We start from the raw sequence: 24,887 nt of genomic DNA on the forward strand, positions 1-24,887 counted from the left end.
AACACCCAATAATCTCAGGTGCCAGTTTCTGCAGTATAGCCATGTTAACACAGTTCAGTGCTCTTATGTCTGCCCAGAAGTATGGCACTGCCTTCTCTGTCTGGGGACTAAGATCAGAAAGCTCAGTGCATAGTGAAGAAATTTTCTTATGAGAACAGAAGTGGAAAAATCACTCTGCAGCTGAAAAGAATTTAAGAGAAGAGGATCAAAGACACAAGAAGAAACAGAGTTCAATGAACAGGGCATGAAACTGGAAATGGAAGGAAATGGGTACTGGTTCCCTTCAATTTGCAGTGTAAATTGCTGCTGTTCTTCTGTAAAATGAGAATGACTGAATTTGCCCTTCTTGAAGAAGGGCTTTGAGATCCTTCGATGAAAACCCTCATGGTAATGATAATTACTGTTATGTTCTTTTTAGCTCACTTAGTGTTGTTGGAGGCAAGCTTGAGGATTTCTGTCCCTCAAAATTATAGGAAGGAAAGGGAGAAAATAATGGCAACCCTGTCTAGATTCCCAAAGTCAGACTATAGTCCCAGAGTAGCTAGACATACATGGTAAAGGTGGGATAATTCAGTGATGGTGCTCTTGTTCAGAGAGGAGAAATAGAATTCAGTTGAAATACATGAAAATAAACATTGTTTTATTGTTTCATGCAAAAACAGTTTTTATGGTAACACAATAGTTTCTACGGTATGGAATAATATATGTATTTGGCATAGAAAACTTGACCTGTGTCCATCTGCTAACCTCCGTTATGCTAATAAGCTAATTTTTACAGTGCACTCATTCTGAGACCCAGTTCTGTCAATTATTCTTCCAGTGTATAAGGTGCAGCCATCCTTTTGAGTCAAGATAACTTTTAAATGATCTACAGATAATAAAACTAAACATTAGAGCTATAAACTTAGACAAGTAAACTGCCGGCAAGTTAGAGCTTTCTAAAACCATTGCCTTTCAACTGATGAAATACAAAATAAATATCTCCCTGGTTAATAAAAAACAGAAAATGAAGATTAATTTTGTTCATCAAGTTTTCATTTTCTTCTCTCGAAGGAAGTATGTTACATTGTGGAGGGGGGAAAGCATTTAAAAATGAACTTTGTATTATGGAAAAGGTTTAAACATCATTTAGTTTATACAAGTTAAACAAAAGACAAAAAATTATATATTCTGTTCATCTCCTACCCCATCACCAAATAAGAAAAGAAAATATATGTCTATCTCTATATAAATATTTGCCATTGTTTCCCTTTTTCCTCCTTATTATAATATGGCTGTAACATTTCATTGTAGCAGTTTTGGGGCTCAATACAGGGCTGAATGGACAAAATGTTGTGGTCTGTATTGCACAAGAGTTCAGACAAGATAATTTATGGAATAGCTCCTTCTGGCTGTGAAAGCCGTTAATAGACACTGAGCTGAAATTTTGTCTAATTGGCTCTTTTTGTATTTTTTAATTTATAGTGAATTTGGCCATTTCCCACATGCCACTCAAAACAGTGGTTTCTAGCCCATGTAAAATTTATGCAGGAGCCAGCCTCAATGTCATACAAAATATAATTCAGAGCAATCAGCTTGTGTAGGTCCCATTGAAGCTTATGGACAAGCCCCCACTAGTTGGAGCTGGGCAGGATGAGGTCCTAAACACTGTTCATGATGGGCCTTTTTGAAGTGTTGAAACAAATGAGGTATTGAGACTCATTCAAAAAAAAACATCTAAAAAGTCTGAATTCTTTTAAAGGGGGAGGAAGTCTTCCATAAATTTTATTACACAGAGTATTTATTTACAGAATAAATGTCAGCGACTTTATTTCGTAAATGATTCATATTTTAAAAACATTATAAATGTACATAGGGACTCAGTTCCATTTTATGGTGACGTGTCGTGTGTGTGTAGGTGCATGTATGTGAAATCTGTGGGCCAAATCCTGCCTTATTCTTCCCAGCAAAAGGTATAGGTAAGTGGAGGAGCGAGCTTTTAAATTACCTTTGTGCTTCCAGTATCCTGGACCCCGCTGTGCTTTGCACAATTCAGTAAAGGTCCATGGATTCAGTAACAAACTGTGGCCCCAGCACCGAGAACAGCTGATGATTGTTGCCACGTTGTGGCCACATCCTCTCACACTCCCAAAATGGGGGCCCGAGGAAGGATGGTGAGTAGCTGTTCTGTGGGCCCCTTTTGTGCCAGAGAAATCTTATGTCAGGGTATTATTGTCTCATTGGCAGGGATCCCACTACTTTGCAATACCTTTCAAGTATCGTGGATATGTAAAGGGGCCACGGTAGAACCAAGAACCTGTCGTTAAAATACAGCAGGGACACGTTCACCCACGAGCATCTGCCAAAGAATTTGTACAATGGCTCTGTGGTGCTCCTGGCTTCTCTCCTCAGATCTGAAGAGTTTGAGACAAATATGAGTATGTGAGCTCTCTTTCTTTGTTTTGTTTTTTTAATTTAAAAAGCTAAATCTAAAACTAGCAAACAAAAGAAACCTTAAACTGCAAACTGCTATAGCCTTGGTCAAATGAAAAAGCTGATATGAGCCTTAACTTGTAACTAATAAAAAGAGGGGCAAAGATTTAGTTAGACAGCACTGTCAGTCGAATGCCACCTCCCCCTTCCTTCTCCTCCCCCCATTGTTTTCAAATTTTAACTTAATTTGCTGTCTTTTGTAGATTTAGGCTAGAATTTTTAGTGTATTTAGCTTTTTGGGGGGGTTATGAAATATTAAACAGGATCAGAGAAGAACATAAAACACTTGGAACAAAGTGACCTATTTAAAATACCTGGTGACTAAGACTACAGAATGGGTAAGAAGTCTAAATGCACTAAAGACTAATGGATTTGCCTAATGTTAATTTTAGAAAATAGCCTTGCCAATTCAGTGTGAAATATTACAAGCAGGAGAGGAAAGGTGCATTACTTATCACTTGACTATGATGCAAAAATGGACTAGTATGTCCCAGACTCTTTAATAGCACCGATGTAGATAAAACAAGCTAAGCAATGAGGAACAATCATCATCTTTCAGTCGCTTGTTACGTTGCAGACATACAAATTCTTCCTGGCTTTGTCTGGGCCATGCTGGATACTCGTTAACTGTTTCCTTGTGTCTGCTGGTATTTGGGTATAGTCCTACCTCCCAAGAAAATTATTCACATCCTAATTCTCATTAGAACACAGCACAGTCTCTTTAGTACGCTCTCCCCCTGCCCTGCCTTCTGCCTTACTTCCGACTAACACAGCTAACTATCCATTGTAGATGCTAGCCTCGTTGCCAGTGTCAAGACACCCCTGTTTTCTCTGGAAAAGCAGGACAGAAACCAGGGTTTGAGATTGTGCCTATTATTGTCAACTTTTTGCTAGTTTATCATGAGTTTGTGATAACTGGCATTTTTTTCAAAATCCTAGTTCCTGGAATTACGTGAGAATCTTAGCTTTTATTCAAAAAAAGAGAATTTCTCGCCCTCAATAGAGGTTTTTTCGGTAGAGAAAAATTTGAAAACACAAATCCCAAAGATTTTTTAAAAATGACAGACAAAAAGAATCCAATCCCACCCCCACGCCACCCCATCCCCCTTTTTTCTAATTTCATTTTTTAAGTCATTTGTGATTATTTTGGGGCCTGACATTTTCAAATTACTGGGTCTGGCAGGACTTGGAGGACATCAACAATGTAATTATGGAAAAGTGAATGGAATGGAAGGACGGGCTCAGCCCTGCTCCTGCTGAAGTCAATGGAAGCAGCAATACAACTGGTTATAGATAACGTCTGACAGAGGCTATAATCCCTGTCTAAACCTTATTAGCACTTTTCAGTTTGCTTCTGACTCCTAACAAGGTTGGAGTTAGAATCTGCTTTCCAAGCAACCAGGTATCCTCCCAACATAGGCTATGTATAATCCCAGGCCATCCAGGTCATCAGATAACACTAAACTCACACTAGAGTGGAATGAGCAAAAGCACGGGTTCCACCTGAAGCAGTTTGATAAAACGCTATGTGGGACAAGCAAGATATTCCTTTTAAGACTATTATCCACATGGCAACAGGCAGGATATTGGGATCTGGGACAGGTTGGCCTGGACTGGTAAATTCTCCTAGCATATTGTGAGGCTGATCTGTTGTCTCTATGGTAAGTCAGAGAGTAATTGCTTCTGGCTAGGGCCACACGTACATCTTGCAAGTGAGACTTGTAGAAGGAATTGGTTAAAGTGTTCTGTTTCTTCTCTGCTCTCTTTTTCCTCATCAGGAAACATGAGTGCAGTTCAAGCTCAAGGGGTTAGGTTACTTATTGAAGGACTTCCAGGTCTTTGCACAGCTAGGCAGGCAATTAAAACAGAGCTGATGAATGATCTGATCTGAGTTCCAATTCATTAACTAATCATAAAAAATGAGCTGATAGAGAAGAAACCCCAATCAAGAACTTGGAAGAGGTTCATTAACAGACCTTCTGTCCCCAATGACTACTTTATTCATTTTTCCAGGGATCCCTTTCTATGGTCTTCAGACAAACAAGGCACTCTGTGGCTTCTCAGAGGCTCTATGTGACCAACTTGCTCTTTTGCATTCAGCTCGCTAGGCAGAGAACAATATATTTTCATTATACAGACACATTGCACTGCAGCGTATCTGGAATTATACTTGGGCTCTGCTAATGTGATTTTCTTTGTACTGTGTACTTATCTGGTATCTTGTGACTAAAACGGAAGGCCATGGAGTCAGCAGTACAGCAAGCAGGGCCAGAGGGCTGGCCTGGCTGTCTAGACTGGCAAGAACTGGGAATGCTTTGGCAGTTTGTTCAACCCCTGGGGAGGAGAAAATATCTTCGGCTGCTCATCAGTGAGCCCCTTTAGCTGCCAGAGGAGTTACACAAACAGCCAGAAACAATAGAAAGAGATTGCCATATCCAGCAAATTTTAGTTTGGATGGATAAGGAAGCACAAAAATAAGTGAAAACAAAAAAGGGGGAGCTCCATCTGTCATTCCCCAGCCTTCTGAGCAACACAAAAGCCTAATGTAGTTGAGAAGCAAGGCATGACAACATTAGGCTAACAAGGTGTCTGTCTTATACCCAAGCTAGTCAGTGGGGAGTGGGTTTGGATATCTCTGCACAGCGCTGTTGTGCAGTGTAGACGTGCATTGTAAATGCTCACCCACATCTGAACAAGATGAATGCAAAGGGCAGCTATACTGGAATAATTCCTTCTGGGGACATGCCATTCACTTTTACTCTGGAATTCAGTGTTTACACAGGGAGTTATTCCATCACAACTTGAGTTTTCTGCATTAGAGCAAGGTTGGGCAATTTGATGTTAAGAGAAGCCCAGCTCCTGAGGCACTGTAGGCACTGTGTAAGAGTTGCCCCTTATACAGGACTCTGGACAAAGCCACAGTTGAGCCCTTAAGTGGGGTTTTACCTCTAGCTGGTGCTTTTGGAGCAGGAAGGACGAACTTGGCCCTGGTACCTTTCTCCCTGTGATGGTCTGTAGTTATGGTATTCAGCAGATGCAACTGTAAAATCCTAACTGGACTTTATTTTTTTCCAAGCATTTTCACTTTTAACAAGTTGTACTAGGGACTAGTGTTAAACAGGAGGGTGGGTTTGTTTTGCAGCTGAAAGGGGTTGGCCAGTAGAAATGGATCTGGTCTTTAAATCTGTCACTTTAAAATTCACCCTACTTTGAGTTCTTTGCATCCATCTCTCTCTTTATCTTGGGTATATTTAGGGCACCTATCACCATGGCATCAAAACACTGAAACAGCCTGCGCAAGAAACACCGATTTAGATAGCTCCCATCCCAAAATAGCTGCATGCTATTTTACCAACGCACCAATTTCACTGTCAGCACTTTCTTTCCCCATCATTGCTCAGGACTCAAGGCATGTGCATATGTAAGCAAAGTTTGCTGCTTTCTGGTCGCCCCATCCTGCCAGTGGTGTTAAACTTTATCAGGAACAAGGGCCAAACCCACAAGTGGTTTGATCACAGTAAATAGGTGGTGTTTCTTACTATATACACTGCTGAGTGCTCAAGACTATGCTGTCTAGAGACACTCAGGTAGGGTGGCCATCATAGAGGACAGTCCGGTTGCCCTCTGTCCTCTATTGATATGAAACAGGATGCCCTTATGTCCTCTATTTTTCAAGAAAATTACCCATTTTTCCCCTGTTCCCTGTTCAAGAAAAATAGAGGACATAAAGGCGTCCAGTTTTGTATTAATAGAGGACAGAGGACAACTGGACTGTCCTCTGTGATGGCCACTCTACACTCAGGCCTCAGGCACAGAAGCCACATGAACAGTCTGTGTTAACCAAAGGACCCAACAGCTACATCCCTTTGTGAACTGTAGCAAACACACTGCAACTCAAAAGGAAAAGCTATGCTACATTAGTTGACATTGGCACAGTCCCCCAGGGGACAATCTTTTAAGAGTGGTGAACTCTTTCCTTTACATATGCAAACACTTGCTTTAAACAAATTCAAATAAATAAAAGACATGCCCAATGCATGCAATAAAAAAAAAATGAAGCGCCCTTTGATGACATTTCCCAAGAAGAACCACTGGTGGTAAGTTGAAGAGCTACTTGCGGGTGGAAGCCAGTCTGAGTATCACTGATTGTAACTAGGAGTTGTGTGGTTTTGCAGTCTTGAGGACTCATGGGCAACCTTGCATGAGTCCCTGCATCTTACCACCCTCCATCCACATATACAGAAGATTTTTTTCTGTGAAAGGGAACTTCCTGAATTGATGCTGGTGAGAGCTGGATCTTGCTATTGTCTTGTTCTGAGGTAGGCCCTTTCATAGAATCATAGTAATACAGAGCTGGAAGGGACCTCAAGAGGTCATTTAGTCCAACTCCCTGCTCAAGGCAGGAGCAGCCCTGTAAATTTGGGTGTTTGTTATGCTTTAATAGTTTGATTTCAAGAAGCATTGAGCCTCTTGCTGCTCTGGTTCACAGCACCTCTGAAAATCAGGCCACAAAGGCTAGTGGGTGGCAGAGCTGAGGCAAGAGAGAAGGAAAATAACTCCAGCTCAATTATACAGGTTTCTATCTACATAGGTACCTAACTTTGTATCCTCAGAACTGGGTTCTGCAACTAACACTTCATCATTCCCATTCCCATTGTGACTGTTGAGTCAGGGGGAAAATCTACTCCAGTTGTGGATTAATCTTACAAGGTGACTATGCTTCACTATATTTCCTTTTTTGAAGCCATTGGTAAATTCTGATATGTTGTTTTCTTTCTGTGCCTCCTCCTTAAATACCTCTTTGAATGCAACTTGTGCTGGATTCTTGACTGAGTTTCAGAAACTACCGACTTGCTGTTCTCATGTTCTCTCTGCTGTTTTGAGGTTCTGAAGATATAAATCCTGTAGACTTCTATGGTAGGGGCAATTGTCACTAACAAGTGAGGATCTAAGTGCCTTACATTTCCCAGTCTATCACCTCAAACGTGGCTGTGGATGAATGGGACATCAGGCTTCATGGTGAAGCTGAAATTGGAACTGTCAACCTCAAAGGTGGCTGCATTTTTAGCTGAAGAGCCTGGGAAGTTTATGAAAGGTATGAACCATCATTGCCATTCTATACAACACTTTGTGGCATTGTCCCATCTATATGAGTTCAGAGACGTGTTTTGCATGTCTGAGGAAAAAGCACTGAACCCAGTAGTGTAGGATGTAACAAGATTTAAAGGGTAAATATTGCATACTTCAAACAGCATTCCACTTATTCCAACAGCTGGAGTTAGCACCTTGACCTCTCATGACATGGTTCACTGTCCATTTAAATCCCTTGTATAGGTTTAAAGCTCCAAGTGCAATTCCTGCATTGGAAGAGAATGGCAATTACTGGTCTGATTGCTACACTATTCGCCAGGAAGCTGAAGTTTAACTCCCCCTTATGGAACATAGCTTTCTTTGGATGTATTTAAAAGCTCTGTCTCTTCTGAGAAGCAATGCAAATAGCATGTGCCATGGCATTAGCACTGCTAGACCTTACAGTCCCAAAAGAGGAAGCCTTTGCTGCTTTAATAGCAAGCAAATGGTCACAGGGCAGGCTGACTTTTACGGTACATGCTTTAGATCACTGCTGTCAGGCCCCTGGGAACTGTATGTACAAAACAACTACCTCTTTGACTCCACAAATGGGATAATCATGTCTATCACACTAGGCTTTGGATGAAATGAATGAATGCAGTTGCTTTGAACAGAGCTGTAAAATGCATAAGCTGCCCTGCAATCCCCTCTCCATTGTGAAGGCTGGCTTCTTCTCGGGCATTTCCTATACCTGAAGCATTTGCCAGTGACTCCATTTGCACAGTTAATTCTCATGCGTGGCTCTGCCACAGCTGTCTCAAATGATCCTCATGAGAGGACAGCTGCTGAAAACTGTTGGTTAGTTCATCAGCAGGTTACTGAGTAGGTCATAGAAAGCAAGCTATCCTTTCATTAGTACCCTGTTAATTATCATTTGGATGCAGGGCATGAACAGGAAAAAACCCAAGCTACAGCTACAAATTACTATAAGGTTTAATGTCTGTTGCATCTATTAAGCTTTTATTTCTCTTGGTGTGTATTTGGGCAAACCTAGACCTTTTGGTGCACAAGTCTCTTTGTCTGTTTGTTTTAAGGAGTAATAAAATAGGCTATTTCTTTCCCAAAGTGTTCATTGAGCATTGAAGTGACTGAGGTTTTTAGCTTGCACTTTGTGTCATCATTAACTTCTGTGCCAGCTGAGGGTATAATGCTACTTTGCATTTACACCTACTTGGCACTATCTTAATTGATGGCACACAATGCAGACTGAAGGAGTAAGCTTTTTATCTGTGCTGCTGAGGACTTGAGGTGGAGAGGGATGTACAAAGATCTCTGCCTCATACAATTTCAAACAGATAGATAAAGTATTCCAAACAGTGCCGTAGCAATGACATTTTGTGGGTGGGGCAAAGCCCGCAGTGGCAATCTGCCTTTGCCCTGTGCACAGATCTGGGGGGCACACGCTGCCCCCATGCTTGCCCGGGGGTGCACGCAATGACCTGCCCCCACACCCCAAATGAGCTGCTCTGTTCTGTTGCCTGCCACGGCTGGGCAGTGCCTGTTGATGCCCCTTTGGCACCTGGGGAGGTCACCCCACTCATGCCCCCGCCCCGCCTTGCTACAGCACTGATTCCAAAACCCCTCCCTATACCCTAACTGCCCTGCTGTTTAGGTGGTCTGAAACCCCCCCCCCCCCCCCAAAAAAAAACAAACCCAAAAAACCCAACAGCTAACATTAACTGAATGCTGGAAAGCAAGTAGAACCTCATGTTTCAGGTCTTAGACTCATCTCAGTTTATTAAGTATGAGGAGTAGACCCTCATGGGGGTCAGATTATCTCATCCCTGATCACTGTGGGGTTTCTTGCTGCATCTTCTGAAGCATCTAATACTGGCTACTATGAGGGAAATTCCTGTGTCATTTGGGTTTTCTCTTACTCTAACATTCCTCCAAGCAATATTTTTATTTAGCATTTCTGGCATCAGGGTTCAGAATTTTGGGCAAATCATCTTTTTTTTCCCTCTCCTTGTTATTGCTTGTTTTATATCCAAATTTTCATCTGTGGGGGGTCACATCTGTTTTAATCCACAACTAGATTAAAATTATTGTGCCCTCTGAATCCATGAAAAGATCAGGGACCCCAACACTTCTGAGCAGTTCTAGACTCTAGAGATGCATTTCTACCCTTTGGGGATGTTGTGCTCAGGTAAGGGAGAAAGGTTGGGTGGGGAAAAAGTGGGCAGTCAGATACGTCCTTCTTATTCTGTCCCTCTGATAATTAAAATAAATGATAGAGCCCTATATCATGGCTAGTTGGAGTCAAACTGTGTCATATAGATCCTATTTATAACTGCTAAAGGAGATTTTCCAATAGTCCATGCACCAGGAGCATGTGGATGTGAAGGAGAAGAATTGAAGTTGGATTACAGTTCACAATTATCATACCAAGGCCAATCAAAACACAAATCCTAAATGACCACTGAGCTGTTACAGAATTTTTTTTTTTATGTAAAAACAACAAAAAAGATGTTGTAGACTAACAGATGGGCCCATCCGTTCCCCTTCCTTAATTTCAAATGAAACCTCCTTCTCAGAGGCTGTCCCAGTGCTCCAGAAATGACGTACGGAGTTAATTTAATGGGTTTTGTGTGCAATCAGCCAAGGATGTTAGTTTACAACAGTCTTTGAATCAGCACAGCAGCCGTTGTTATGAGATCTAATGGTCCCTTGCTCTGGCTAGAATGGGAATTGGTGGTCTTTGCACCAGCCCTAGAAACAAAGCACAAACAGTCAAACCCATTGTGTGCCACTTTGCTAAACAGCAGTCACAGCTGGAAGACCCTAATGTGACTTTCCAATTTTGTTGATTCTTTCTGAAGCTTCATAGCCAAAGGGAGGTCAGCTGAAGGTAGGAGATACTTATGGGTGTTGTAGGAGGAAGGAACAGTTTATGTCACAATAGATACACAACTATCTTTCCTCTTATTTAGATAAATGCTTCATGCACCTTAATATAGACCTAGCTCTTAAAAATCCATTTAGGATACTTACAAAACCCCCACTAATTATATGAATGGAGGAAAAGCACTGCAGTTGAACTGCAGGCATCTAGGAGGTAGTGCCTATACTGTCAAGTAATTGCAGGAAACCAATCAACTAGCAGAAGTAAGATCCAAAGCACATAGCTGCAAAGACTCTGTGACTGTCATAAACAGCTGTAGTTTAGTTTTGGTTCTAGGGTGAATTATCTTTCTAAATAACTACCTCTCAAATTAGAATACGAGCTCACTCCCAGACTCAAGAAACTGAAGGAAAAACCCATAGAAGGGGAACTTGAAAATTCAGCCAGGAACTGACTGATTTTGATTTATGTTTCTTTATCCTGTAGAAGTGGGAAAGCTAATGAACCAGCATCTTGGTCTCTGTGGGCTTCCATGTAGGAGAGAGGAAGCCAAAGCTGGTTTAATTCTTTCTGATGTGTGCAAATACATCTTCCCTCTTCTACACCTCTGTAAGGCTGGCTGCAAAATACTGGAAGGGACACCAGAGAGCAGTGCCACAGCAATGAAGTTTGGTGCCTGGGGCAAAGCCCGCAGTGGCAACCTACCCTCCCCCTGCACACAGATCCGGGGGGCACATGTCCCCCCATGTTTGCCTGGGAGTGCACGCAGTGGTGGGAGCCACCCTTCCCCTGTCCTGTGCCCTCTCCCAAACAAACCACTCGCAGCTCCATCCTGCACCCCACCCTGGCTGTTGGTGCCCCTTTTCTTTGGCACCCAGGGCGGTCACCCTGCTCGTCCCCTTCCTCCCCTTGCTACAGCACTGCCTGGGAGCATTGGTTTTGAGGGGGTTGCAATCTCTACGTTTGGATCTTGCACTCACCCACTGTGGCAGTGCAGGCTTCTGTTGTATCACTCATTGTGTTGGGGATACTTATCCATTGCCATAGTTTGTAGAGACAGTTGGAGGGATGCAAATCAAATGTGTTGAAAATGGGACTATACCATAAAACTGGAGAAGGGTGTTGACCCCATCCTTGCAACTCCTTGGGTCCCTTGGAGCTGCAGTGTTGGGAGTGCCTTACAAGTTTTGCTCTTGCGGGGAACACAAGTATAAGTACCTGATTGGACCTATGGTCCCTGTAAGGGGAAAGGGCAGCAAGCAAGCTGGTGTTGGGTCTGAGAGATGCTTTTCTCACAGAACAGAGAAAAAAAAGCCCACTGGAAAAGGGGGTGTAATAAAAGGAAATGAACCTTTCAGTTCTCAGAAAAGCTGCTGTAGTTCTTTTTGGTTGGGAAGGTCAGTTGTCCTGCCTGGATAGAAAGATCTAGTGATGACGTCTTTGGGTGCAGCGTCCTCCTCTGGTGCACAGGGCTGGAACTGATTCTGTGTGAGTAGAGAGCTGTTGTGTCGGGGCCCATCAGGTTTGCTTCCGGTTGGGCTGCCTCTGCAGCTGCTCTCTGCTCCATTTTGCTACGAGGGAGACTTGGGGATGACTGCGAGCTGTGCCTCTTGGATGGAGGTGGGCTGTAGTTCTGAAATCTCACTGTTTTCACTTGCTGAAATGTGAACGGAATCAAGAATGACCATGTTTTAAGGAAAAACAACACGAGCCTCTACCTCTTACTTTGATCTACTCTAGTGGAGACCTCGGCACCATGGTGCCAAGGTGGAGCGATGATACCTTCCCAGCAATGGATTACATATGTAGCGGAGTGTGACTTGGACTGCCCCATGGGCCTGGTATCATGCACAGTGCTGAAATGGTTAGATACAGAAAAGTGTGAACACCAGCTCTACAAGAGAGAAACCACCAGAAGAATACAGAGTGAGCCAGGTCCCAGAGTAATCTGGTCTCCCACATAGACAAACTGGCCTACATACATATAGAGCATGAATTAAAACAGAAAGTGTTGGAGAAAGAACTGTAGTGGTGGAGGAGTGTGCAAGATAGCATAGCCTCTCTTGCTGGTTTTTTTAATCCATTTTCCATCCTTCTGGCTCTCTCTTACCTGGGACTGTGGAAATATTGATTTGTAGCTATTATTCTAACTAGAAGCCTCAATCTGGCTTGACTTTGAGGGATTCATGCATCCTAAACAGTTATTCTGCAGTGCCTGTAACAGGGGACCGTAACCCCTGTTGCTTAAGGGGAGAGAGGGCAGCATCACAGAGCAGCAAACAGCTGCAGGCAGCTGACTTAAAGCAACTGCAACATCAACATGTAGGCAGCTGAGGGAGCCAAGAATAGGAGCTACAAAAGCTGCAGAGTTCAGAGCTCCAGGCAATTAATTAGGTAATGGCTGCAGCAGAGCTGAGGGACCTGCTGATGATATCAGATGAGTAACCCCTGAACGTGGCTCCTAGGCTAAGGACAGCATTATGGCATACAGTCTGAAGGGGAGAACAGTTTTCTGAGACGAGGTTGCAGACTGGAAAAACTACAGACAGTAAGGTACCCTGAGGAGCTGGTGGGAGCTGGTAAACAGAGGGGTGGGTTTTCCTTTGGTAAAGGTATGTAGAAGGGTGTAATTAAAGTTGATATTTTTTGTTTGCTAGTTGTGAGGCATGGGGTAGTTATTAGGGGAGTGTGGAGCTGTTGATGATTAGTTCGCAAGACACTAGGGCACCTAAGAAGGGTGCTGTGTGTACTCTGTCTAGGATGGAGTGGGCATTGGGTAAATACGCCCAAGGGAAGCTTGGATTGCTTCAGAGGGCATTCAGGCTTCCCTAGTGCTTGGATTCTGGGACAGATGGAGTCTAGGCAATCCAATACAAAGAACAGAGTGCAAATAATGCATATTCAATGCAAAGAGTAGAGTGCGGACAACATGCCTGGGGAGAAGGCTCACTCTGAGCCAATCCCCCTACAGTGAGGGCTGGGGCTGAGCTGAGTACACAGATGACAGAGCTTCCAGGTAAAGAGCTGAAAGCTCAGGGAGCAAGCTGCCTGGAGTATGAAGACTTCAGGTAATTAAGTTGGGGAAAATGGGCCTAATGCTCTGAGATATGGCTGACAAGGGGATCCTAAGAATCATTACTTGGACTCCTCAAGACCTTGGAATTGAGGGGCACAGTTGACAGAACAACTGAGATTGAGTTACGGGCTGAGACGGCCAGGATCTAATGAGACTTAATCAGGTTTCAGAATAGCTTCCCAGTGGAGCAAACCTGGGAGGCCAGCAGTTGGCAGCTGGCAGGTTTAAGGTGAAAGTGGATTGGGCCAGACTACCAACCCTATTATGAGATGGACAGAGAAAAGCACCTAAGGTGCTACTCTGGAGATTGGGGGCACCCTCCCAAATTATAACCACTGACACCAAGGGAGTGGCAGGCAGGATAAAAAGGGAAGGTGATGAAGAGATTGGAGGGGATCGCAGATAGAGCTGTCTGCCAGTGGGTGTCAAACTTGAGGCCGTAGCTCTGAACATGCTTCGAAGTTCATAGCTACGAAGTGCCATTGTTCAGCGGAGGGGGAATTTACACATGAGCAGGATGGCAGAGAAGAAGTTAAGGAACTCTGCCAGGAACAGTTTAATTTAAATGTTGATACAAATGATTAATAACCTTAGAACATGGCTAACTCAAATGTGCATTGATTTCAATGGGACTTTTGCCTGAGTGAAGGTCTCGGTAAATGGCTGCCTCCACAGGCATTTACCAAGTGAGCAGTGACTTTTGCAGACAGAGACCCCAGGCAGGATTCTGAGAGAATCACATTCACGGGGGTGGGGGGGCAGATACTATCAGAAACAAATTTAGGGGCCCAAATCTGGAGAACTGTACTCTAGCAGCAATCCTGTGGGTCCAGAGTCCTGTCTGAGTAAAGCCACAGTGATCATGGAGTAGAGTCCTTCAGGGATTTGGTCTGTGCTATATGGCTGAAAACGAATGTGAATGCCAGCAGGGTTTTCAAGATTGTCCTGAGCCAGATATCCAAGGGATGGAGTTAAGCCTTACTGTACCTTTTCTGAGTTGTTCCGGGAGGTCTCTGGTTTCACCAAAATGGAGGGAGGAGCTGATGCAGGTGGCTTTGGAGGCTCACTTTTTGCTGGAGAGTCTTTGGCATCCAGGATCACTGAGCTACATGCAGAAGGAGCTTGGCTTTCAGTGCCCCTGGCCACAAGTACTGATGAAGCATCATGGGAAGAATTCAGCCTTGCTCCAGCTTCAGCCATGGCAGCTCCAGTCAAGGTGCCTTGTGGTAGATACAGTTGAAATGCCTGAGGTCGCACAGCAGCAACTGAAGCACGCCGGAGGGAGCCGGCAATGTGAACAGGAGTGCCTGGCTGCACAGGCCTCTGCAATGATCCATCTGGGGAGCAAGATCATTTTGAATGAGATGAAGCTTAAAATAAAACATAGACATGAAAAAGATGCCTACCACCTTTAGGGTCTCCTTTCCCTTTGGATGTTTCCAGAAGCAGACAATATCTGCAAAGGACCTATCTGAATAATAACAGAGGAGCAAAAATTACTTCTTCCCCTTTCCCCCATTTCCAGAATTGCCTGTTAATCAGACTTTGCCTTTCATAGAATAATTTCAAAGCTTAATGAACTTATTTTCCCAACATGCTTGTGTGTGTTTCTTTTGCACCGCAGAACCTCAATCTAGATGTACCATTAAATGTCCTATTGCCTTCATGTTCCAAATGAGGGGAAATGATGCCTAGAAAGAACAGAGTGACTAGAAGTAGGATTGAGTTGTTCTGATTCCCTAGTCCCTTGCTCTAATCATTAAAAGTGGTTTCAGATGCAAAAGAGGGGAAGCCTTCCTTCCCCTCTTTCCTTCCTGTCAACTCATGTAACTTGGATTCAGCCCATGATATTTGAAAACATATGGAAGACCTTTAATTCTTCTGACTTCTGTACAGCTTTGCACAGGATTTTCTTGGGGGTCTTTGCCCCCATTCTTCATAACCTTAGCATTACTGTTTTGGGTATTGATTCTCACTGGCATAGCACAATGAATTTTCATGCCCAGGTTCTTGAATCAATAAGTGATGGCATTGGTACCTCATATACTGGTTGGGCTCCATGTTGTAAAAAGGCAGGTCTCTCTGCAAAGCTATACTGACCTCCTACAATAAATTGAAACGGATAGGTAGAAGCCTAACAAGCCTAAAAGTCTGCGAGGTGCCGAGTGCCTCCAAGGAGGTGCTGGCTGTCCTTGGTTGTCCCTGGCTTGACAGAAGCAGGGACCCCTTTCTCATTTGCTTAGCACCAATCCCACATTAATCCTGAGCATGAGCCCTATAACTGAGGCTGCAGCAGCCATCCCTCAGGTTTTGCCACATTGGTTGTTTCTGCAGCTCAGGCTCTTCCATTTGAATGTTTACTTTCCAGGTGACAACACTGGAAGTCACAGTTTCTTTTGCAGTTTCTTGCTGCATAAAAGATTGATCCTTCCCCCCCCCTCCCCCCCGCCCCATTAGAATCACTACAGAGGGGACAAGTCTTTTAAGGTAAAACAACTTTAAAGATAAATCGAATTTTGAGCCTAAACCGTTGATAATGCCCTTTGCAAATGAATCTCACCCCCTGCTATGACTGCATATCTCAAGCAGCAGCTCAGTCTGAAGGCATTAAGAAAATGTTGCTCAGCTGCTCAAATGTAGCTGGAGATCTATTCCAAGGCAGTCTGAACTGGCTGAAATAAACCTTGCCAGTCTCATGGAAAAAATGTAACTAGCTAAGCTCTGTATAAACCCCTGCAAAGAGGTGTTCTGTGTACTGAGCAAGGAATTTGGAATAGTCAAAATGACAATCCTTTTGCCCCATCCTTGTTCTGTGTTCAAGGAAGGAGCCCTGGCTTCTTTTGCCAGTTCCATTTTAGTGTTTCACCATGACAGAGATGGCACAGTCAGTACCACCAAAGATGGATGTAATAATAATTCCTCATTCGAGTCTCAATTTATAGATATTTGCATGGTCAGCTATTGCAGTTATGAGAGCCACAGATATGCTGGTAAATATGTCTTATATTTAGCATCTTCATTCTGAGAAAGTCTTTGTTTTTTTGAAAGGCAGCCACATCTAAGGTGGAAGACAACAATCAACAGAGCAGCAGAGGAAGCTTCTGGTCAAAGAAATACAACACATGCCTACTCTGACTCAGAAAGTAATCTCTAACCTCTTGTATAGTCCAAAAATAAGGACAATGTGATATCTGAGTGTTGTCAAATACACTCACAATTACCTTTGCTCATACAAATTTCATGTGGAACTTCTTGCAGTTACAAAATGAGAAGCCAAGCTGAAATACTGCATCTTCTGAAATACTGAATCATTATTTTCTGAGAGCACTGAATTCAGTCCTGTGGGATTTTTTTATTGCTACAACAGCAGAATCCCAATTTCTACAGGACTGTTGTGAAAGGCCATGGTTCCTGCTGTAAACAGTATGGACATCTGCCGTAGCAAGAATGGACAGCACACATGAGAGTGGCTGACTAGACCTGCAAATTCATCTATGTTTTACATTGGCCGCATCTGATCACCAAGCCGTCTTTCCTGACACATCCCTTTCTCCAAGTCCATCTTACTGTAGGATATACGGGTGACCCAATAAGTACATTTGTGAGAATGGCTAGTCTTTGTCCTTGTCATTGGCAGAGCTTAGTGTGGGTGTTGGCATTCAGCCTAGCTGGTGCTTTCACTGAAGCTGCTAACTTTTCAGAAGCTGTAGTGTGTTGTTTATTATTACTTCAGCCTTGGCTTAATGCATTAATTAAAGGCTTCCAGTAGTGCTTAGGGAGAAGAGTCACTTGTGAACACAGTCCCTCCCTGCCAGCTGCCCGCCAGAACTTACTTTTCCTAGTGTTGCCACGTCCTCGCCTCAGGGACGATTGTCCTGGAGTGCCTGGCATAGCCATGTTCCTTGCTGGTGAGGTCATGGGTGTTGGCATCAAAGCAGACTTCAAAGGTCTGCTTTGCCTTGGCCCATTCTCTGAGATGCTTCCTTGGGAGGAAAGGGAGGATGTGGATAACGTCCAGCTGGCATACAATGAAGGTATCCTTGAATCTGAGATGTTGGATGACTTCCTGGTTTAACAGATTGAAAAGGAGAGCAAAATAAGAGCGAGTTAAAGCTGCAGAGTTCAAATCCATATTTTCAATCCCCCACTCATCCAGGTAGATTTTGCTTCAGTGGATTGGAAAGAAACAGGGCATTTGCCAAACACAGATCCAGATCAGGATTTTTTAACCTTACCACTAGCTCCCCGGGATAAAGGGGTTCAGGGCAAAACATTCAGGAACCTGCACAGTTTAGCTTCTTGATTAAACTGTACTCTCAGCCCTTTTGCTCTCACGTTGTAACTGGGCCTTCAAAGACATGACTTAGAATGCTTTGTGTCAATGGCATTTTGAAAGGAGGCCTTCTAGGTGCCTGGCATCCACCAAAGCACCAGCTCAGTAAGAGAGGGGCCTGGCATTATACAGAGCATGGGCTTTGTTCCACCTCCTTGCTTCAGGCAGCACAGAAGCCATCAAAAGCCATACTCAGGTTTCGGAGGCAGATACTTGCCAAACAAAAATCCTGTGGTAGTTGTGGGGTGAGGCACTGCTGCAAATGGTTTTCAGTAGAGCATGTTAGTCTTGGTGACTGAAGCTTGCCCAGCACCCCGAACTGTTCCTCCCCATAGTGTGGCAGGAGCACATTGCAGGAAAACTTCTGTGCAGCAAAGAGCTCATTGATTTGTGCTCAGGAGGCACAAGCAGTCCTTTTCCCTGAACTGAATGAACTGGGCAAGAGTGAGCACTGGGTGACAAATGTCACACCTTCCACTTGAGGCTAAGGACTGACTCCTCACCACGGCATACAAGTCAGAGTGGTGATTCTTAAGGACAAGGCTGAGGCAGCGAGGACGCTCCTTGGCCCTCTGACTCCACTTTGCCAGCTGCTGTTCAGGCCCCGCAGTGTGCATCTGTCACTTCTGATTATTCCTCTCCTCATCTGCTTTCCCTGGAGAGGTCACCTTGGCCCTTTCACCTGAATCCAGTAAATTGCCAAAACAGCCATCGATCTTCCCCATCTATGTGATGTCTAAGTAACACTCCTGAATACGCCTAATTCCCTGGGAAAGTGGGCCAGGGGAGGTCTCTGCTAACTTTGCTGAAGGAGGAGAAAGACAGCTTTTCTTTACTTTACTTTACTTCCCTGTGGCTTTCTTTGGGGGTGGAAAAATGATTTATAGTTTAATAATGGAGCAGCGATTCATCAAAATAACTGAGGCATCAATTTATTATGAAGAAATTTCCAAAAGAGGATACAGAATAGCAGCTCCAAAATTGGTACTTATGGTTGAGGCACTTTATGAGCTACTTAGGGTAGCTGAGCTGTGCTTTTGATTGTTTGTTTGCTCTGTTTATCAGTGAGGTGGGGCCTGGGTATTATCAGAGGCTATATTGCAGGGAAATGAGCTGGAACGACAAAGAATAATCACTTGCTCCCTTTAATGCAGGGAGGGCGTTTGGAGAGATGATGCTGGGACTAAAGTGGCATAACCATCTCCAGCTTGAATTGAGCCATTTAGCCCAGATAAACATAAGCCAGGAAAGTAAAAAGAGCCAAATGTGCCCCTCAACATCAGTAACAATGAAGGATTGGGTTAGTTAGGCCACAATTAGGCTGTTTCTGTGGGTCCCAGTCAGGGCTTCTGGATAAATTTATATAGTCTGAGCTGCAGCAGAACTTCTGTAGATGACGGCCCAATTGCCCTTCCATCCAAAAGGCAACAAGCCTTAGAGACATCCTGACATGTTGACCAGATCATAGGGTCTGTCTCTAGCACAAGGTGGGGCCATCCAAGATAGCTCTGCCACACCACATCCAGAACTGGATTATCTTCCAGAGCTCTCCTCAGTCCAGTTTTCAATGACTCAAGAAGCACCCTTTGACTCAAGGGGTGCTTCTTCCTTGGAACTATTCTGCACAATAATAGATTCTCCTATAGCAAACCCATCCATCCCTGACACTCATGCTGTGTTTTCAGCTCTCTCTTCCTTGAATCAGCCCAAATAAGTCCTCTTCCCACCCTAGTGATCACAATCTTAAAAACTTTGTGTGACAGGGCTGTCAAATTTATAAGAAAGGACTGTGTTGCTTTGATGTGATAACACATGAAAAGAAAGTGAGTGGGTTTGGAAATTATCCCCACAGGTCCCCCAGCTGTTCATCTCTGCATCTCTCTCTCTCTCTCTTCCACTTTACTCTAATGCCCATCACTGCCTTACCTGTAAGAGATATAAGAAGCTGTAACAATCACAATGAATTTTTCAATAATGAAATCAGTTCTGAAAAGGAAAAAGCTTTAATGTTCCTAAATACAGGCTCCTTCTACTTTAAGAAGCTTACTGTCTATTTGTAGCAACAATTTTGCCATTTTCCTAATCTGCTCCTTTCCACTGTCTATCTTGCTCCACTGCATCTCAGGGGGACCTGAGATGTATCTATATTTTTCTCTCCCAAATTGTATGTTTCCCATTATTGCTCTCTGGGTCTTGCTAATGCATGTTTATTTAGGTCAATCAACACCTTTTAACAGTTGGAGCCAAAGAAGAGAGTACTTTGATTCTAAGTCTTCTGTTTGTAGCATCCCTTCTTGCAGAGAAGACACAAGTCACTTGAAATGAACATAAAGGAAATTTTGGGCTGACTCTGTAGTTTTTGCTGGCTTTTTAACTCCCAGACTTACAAAGCAAATTCTGTGCAGTCCAATGTCATTAAACAGGGTCTCTAACCCCCAGAGTGAAGTAAAGCCACGGTAGAGCTGTTAGCTATTGACTTCCCTGCTGAAATTTCAGATGCAAAAGTGGGGAAGGAAGGCTGATGCCATACTGTTCATTTGTCTGTATAATCTGGACCATATGGCAACTCCAAAGGGAACTCTGGTCCATCTGATCGGCTGTCTGACTTCTGTTAATGACAGTGCCTGACCTTCAAGGGGAGATGAAATTCCCATGTAGCTCACATGGTCAGTCATTATTAAACGATAATAGGGAATGAGCTGGTTATTTCAGAATGGTGGCAGCAGTACTTAATTTAATACATGTAAGGTATGAATAGTTATGACCAAGATGGCAACATATTGCTTTGGAGACAGGCACCATGTTCCTTGCATGTCGCTAGAGGGATGAGAAAAGCCAGTGTTACCCACTCTTATTACCCCTTGTGCAACTATTTTATTTCACATAAGGAAATCAGACCTGAAAAGGGGGGCGACGTAATTGCTGGGGAAGATCCCAACCCTTCCTGTGACGAGTGACATTCCTCGCAGCCAACCATCATAGTACTTCCCCAAAACACGAACTCCTTCTCCCTTCTGCAGCTCCAGCTCATCTGGTCCATGAGCTATGTAGGAATGGAGGGCAACACACCTGGGAATGAAAGAAGAGCAAACGTTATTATGGAGTGATAACCCTTTTCATGCCATATAAAGAGATTGTGACAACACAACCCTGTTTCTAACCATTCTGGGAACGGATGCTGTTGGCTTTTATGAGCAGAAGTTAGTTGCCTGAAGCCTCTTCACATAGTACTCATGTCAAATATCTGGGTACTTTCCCAAATATGGAAAAAGTTTTGCAGGAAAGAAAGTGCCTACATCTTCCAGAGAGAATATGAATATAAGAAAGCCACTAGGAGTGAAGAACGAACCTGGCTGTTGTCAATGTTTTTTGTTCCAGAATTGCCAGCACACACTGCCAAATGGACCTAGGCAATAAGGGGGAAGGAAGGAACTGCCGTTCTTGTTCTCACATAGGAAATACTGTCGGATTCAGGAATAAAGCATACCTTGTCCAAGGCAGAGCAGCACAGGTGTGTGGGTGAGGTGCACCTCCAGAAGATGGTATCAAGGACACAAAGTCAAGGATGTATTGGGGCTTTGAAAAGTGCTCATTAACTTTGGAAGTTAAAAATGGTGAGCAGCAGCACTTGCTAAACTGCATTTTCCTGTCACTCTTTGTACCCGAGTAGGGTGGGACTGTAATGCATGCAAATGGATCATGACCACCATGCAAAGCATTACCCAAATAATCCCACCTCCCCTTCTTCCCTTTCTCTCCTGTGTAACAACCCATGTACTTTAAAGTATTAGATTGCTTCCAGTTTTCTAATTAGATTGCTTATGCTGAGCAGTGGACCTGGTGATGAGGCAGAATGACAACAACTTCCCCCAAAACAGCTAAAAGGGGGGGAAAAACAAGAAAGAAAAGAGAAGAAAAAAAACCCAACAAAATTTATTTTAAAAATCTCCTCTCCCTGTTTTTCATTTTTATTCTTTTGTGGAGTCCGCAAAGCTTTTAAGAACTTTTATTTGGTACTAAAGAGATGCATCTTATTCAATTGCATTGTTTATCTCTCCTCTCAAGATAATTCTGATCAGTTCCCAAATATTAATCTGAGTAACAGATGCTACAGCAACAATGATTCCCTCAGAATCAAGTGTTATTAAAATAAATAAAAAAATAAATAAGGGAGACTGTCAAGGATTTTTCTATCATTTTTTTAAGCATTTGTTTTTGTTTTCACTCCCTGTTGTTCATAACAGCTGTTTGGAAGTTTTAAATTGAAATGTCCTTCCTTATATAATGATCTTTTCCTCTTGTTTGCACTGATAGGGCTACATTCTGAATCTTCCTAATGCAGAGTGGTTTATCTTTTTGACGTACAGTTGCTTTGTAGCAATAGGTAGCACGTGGTTTTTAAATGATAGGAGCTGAACAATGAGCTATACAAATTAGGGGCTTGTTTCTATAAAAATATAAATACGATTCATTCTGTAAGTAATTAGGTGTGTTTAATCTTGAAACAGTTTTGGAATAGTCTCATTGACTATCGTCTTGCTCTTCAGGTTAAGCATTTATAAAAGCCTTGCAAGACTGAAGCCTATGTTGATACCTTTGTGCATATGCATAATTTGTGGATTTACACAGGAGAACAATGCAAGGTTATAAACCTGGTTAATGCCTGCTAATGTATCCAGGATCAGGGTCTAGGCTGTTAATGGCGAGGTGCTCATTAGAAATAGGCAACTGTTGGGCTGCTTAGTTTAAGAATTATGCTGCTAATTCTCATCCAGGAAAACCAAACAGAGATTTACAATTTTATATTTATTTTCACATTTCAGTTCTAGATTTTGAAAGGTTTAGGTTATGCAAAATATGCAAAAAAAATCAATAAACTTTTATTCATCTAGAATAATTAGTGAAATGTAAAGAATATTTAACTTTTATGTAAAAAACGTTGGTTTGAAAATTTCAACCGTGCTGGGCATGTCTACATGTGATACTACGCTCCCTTGTTATAGTACATTGCTACTATATATCCATGTGCCACATGCATGGTGGAGTACAGGCTGTTACTGTGCCATCATTTAGTACTTCCTTTTGGAGTACTAAAAGGAAGTACTAAATGATGGCACAGTAACCAAGGTGCTGCAGGGACACATGTAGACATGCCTGCTGATAACCAAATGGGCTTTGGAAATAGAAAAACAGGCAGGCAGGTCAAAAAATGGGCAGAATATTAGGATTGTGACACTATGGTGATCATAGTAATCTAAAGTGTTCAGATTCTGAATTTATCTTTTGTGCTGCTAGTACCTTTTATCTAAATTCTTTTACTATTTTATGTCCCTCTTTAAAAGACAGGCTGTGAAATCAACTGTTCTAATAAGACATTATCATCTGCTGGTTAGAATGTGTAAGAGAGAACTACAAATCCAAAGAAACATAGGTTTGTAATCTGTTTTTAACTCCAGATTGTGGTGTGACCTTAGAAAAACTCTTGGCATATGTTCTGCCTTGGCTGGAAAGCTCTCAGAAACCTTTGAGGAAATCAAATAACAACTGAAAAGGGCTTTGTGAGTCAAACCTATGCAGAAAATAACATCTTGGTCCTCTTACGTACATATTAGCAGAGATGTGCTGCTGCAAATGGGGAAGCGTGACGATAGCTGTTGAGTGCCCCAGGGATCCCGGTGCAGTATAATAAGAAGCGCTGACCTATGAAGAAAAAGAAAACATAATAAGTATAGCCTCCCCATGACCCCCCCAAAACACTTACCATCAAACCAACCTCTGACATGGAAATGTTCTGTTACCTTGTTACTCATTTGGCAGTTCATACTGTGAAGTAATTGGTCTGGAATTGGGGACCAATTTGGAACTACCAGAACCACCAGCAGTGATTACTAGCATCCGACATCTTTTCAGCGCACTACATGGGGCAAAGTGGTTAAGGCATCTAACTATGGCCCCAGAGGCATGAGTTTCAGTCTTGGTCTGGGTTTATGTGTTTGTCTTGAGTTAACCCAGCTGTAAAAGGGGATCTGGTTGGACAGTCTGGGTACTCAAAGGTCGCTGGTCACACTGATTGTCTCGGTTTTGTCTCACAAGGACCTAAGCAATCATTTAATTTTGTTACAGGTGTCAGGGGTTGAAGTGGCAACAGTGGGAGATCAAGAATGAAAATTATCCCAGAGATGAAAACTGGACGTGGCTAACCAATGCAACATTATGCAGACCAGTACATAGACCACCCAACGTGATTCTGGGATATAATGCTGACGTATGGAATCTCACAATACCAGGTTATTCCCCGAAATATAATATTCCTTGGGAAGGACCATGGAACCCCTCCAAATTGTTAAATCCTCATAATATAATTAATGGGCCATATCCATATGGCACTAAATTAACAGAAGCAGGGATAAATGAAACTGAGGACTATCCAACACCATGGGGTTTTGTGAGAACATACCCAGAAATAGGTGTATTTGGGGTAAAATTGACTATTATCCCAGTAGGGTTATTTGAAAATGCTACAATAGACCCCTATGGTATCATCTAATGTAAGTGGAATAAACTTTTCTGGAAACCTAACACTGCCCAGAACAGTGGCTGGCTTACCACTAGCACTTGGTGCCAGACTATAGTACATACCAGAAATGGGATATGATATCCCTCAACTCCAGCCCTATAAGCATGAGGTTCAGTTCTGGAGAGATACAGGGGAAATAATGGAAATAAAATATAATATCCCTCAGGTCTTGCCCTTGTGAGCCTGGAGCTCAGTTTTGGAGAGACGCATTTGCAAGGAGATGTGTGTGCATAATAGAGCCAAAAATTAATGATCTACACTCCAGTACGGGGGTAGTACTTTGGTCAAAAACAGGTATTCCATGGATCGCCGCAGATCATTGGAGCATGACTGAGGAGAATAAGGTGCATTCCCAACTATCTGCATGGGACATTGACTTGCAGGAATTAAATTTGACTCGTATATCGTTTAACTTGGAAACTGGACAATTAGTGATGTTGTCAAAGGACTATGGAGA

At 42.9% G+C, this 24,887-nt stretch overlaps 1 protein-coding gene across 10 annotated transcripts in view; it reads right to left on the reverse strand.

The window, feature by feature from the left end:
- Positions 1 to 24,887, reverse strand: part of SH3RF2 (SH3 domain containing ring finger 2) — a 107,765-nt gene that overhangs the window by 22,190 nt on the left and 60,688 nt on the right. For 6 of the 10 annotated variants that reach the window (XM_025209528.1, XM_025209533.1, XM_025209531.1 and 3 more), the window contains 5 exons: positions 23,459 to 23,553; positions 20,752 to 20,922; positions 17,354 to 17,586; positions 14,508 to 14,857; positions 9,232 to 12,101 (listed from right to left, as the gene is read on the reverse strand). In XM_025209528.1, coding sequence (XP_025065313.1) covers positions 11,799 to 12,101; positions 14,508 to 14,857; positions 17,354 to 17,586; positions 20,752 to 20,922; positions 23,459 to 23,553 — 1,152 coding nt within the window. In that variant the 3' untranslated portion in view covers positions 9,232 to 11,798. Of the gene's footprint in view, positions 1 to 9,231; positions 12,102 to 14,507; positions 14,858 to 17,353; positions 17,587 to 20,751; positions 20,923 to 23,458; positions 23,554 to 24,887 lie in introns of those variants that run through there. The other 4 variants (XM_025209524.1, XM_025209525.1, XM_025209526.1 and 1 more) reach the window with 1 other exon arrangement.

The sequence above is a fragment of the Alligator sinensis genome, unplaced genomic scaffold, assembly GCF_000455745.1.
Source record: "Alligator sinensis unplaced genomic scaffold, ASM45574v1 scaffold135_1, whole genome shotgun sequence".
Classification (NCBI taxonomy): Eukaryota; Metazoa; Chordata; order Crocodylia; family Alligatoridae; genus Alligator; species Alligator sinensis.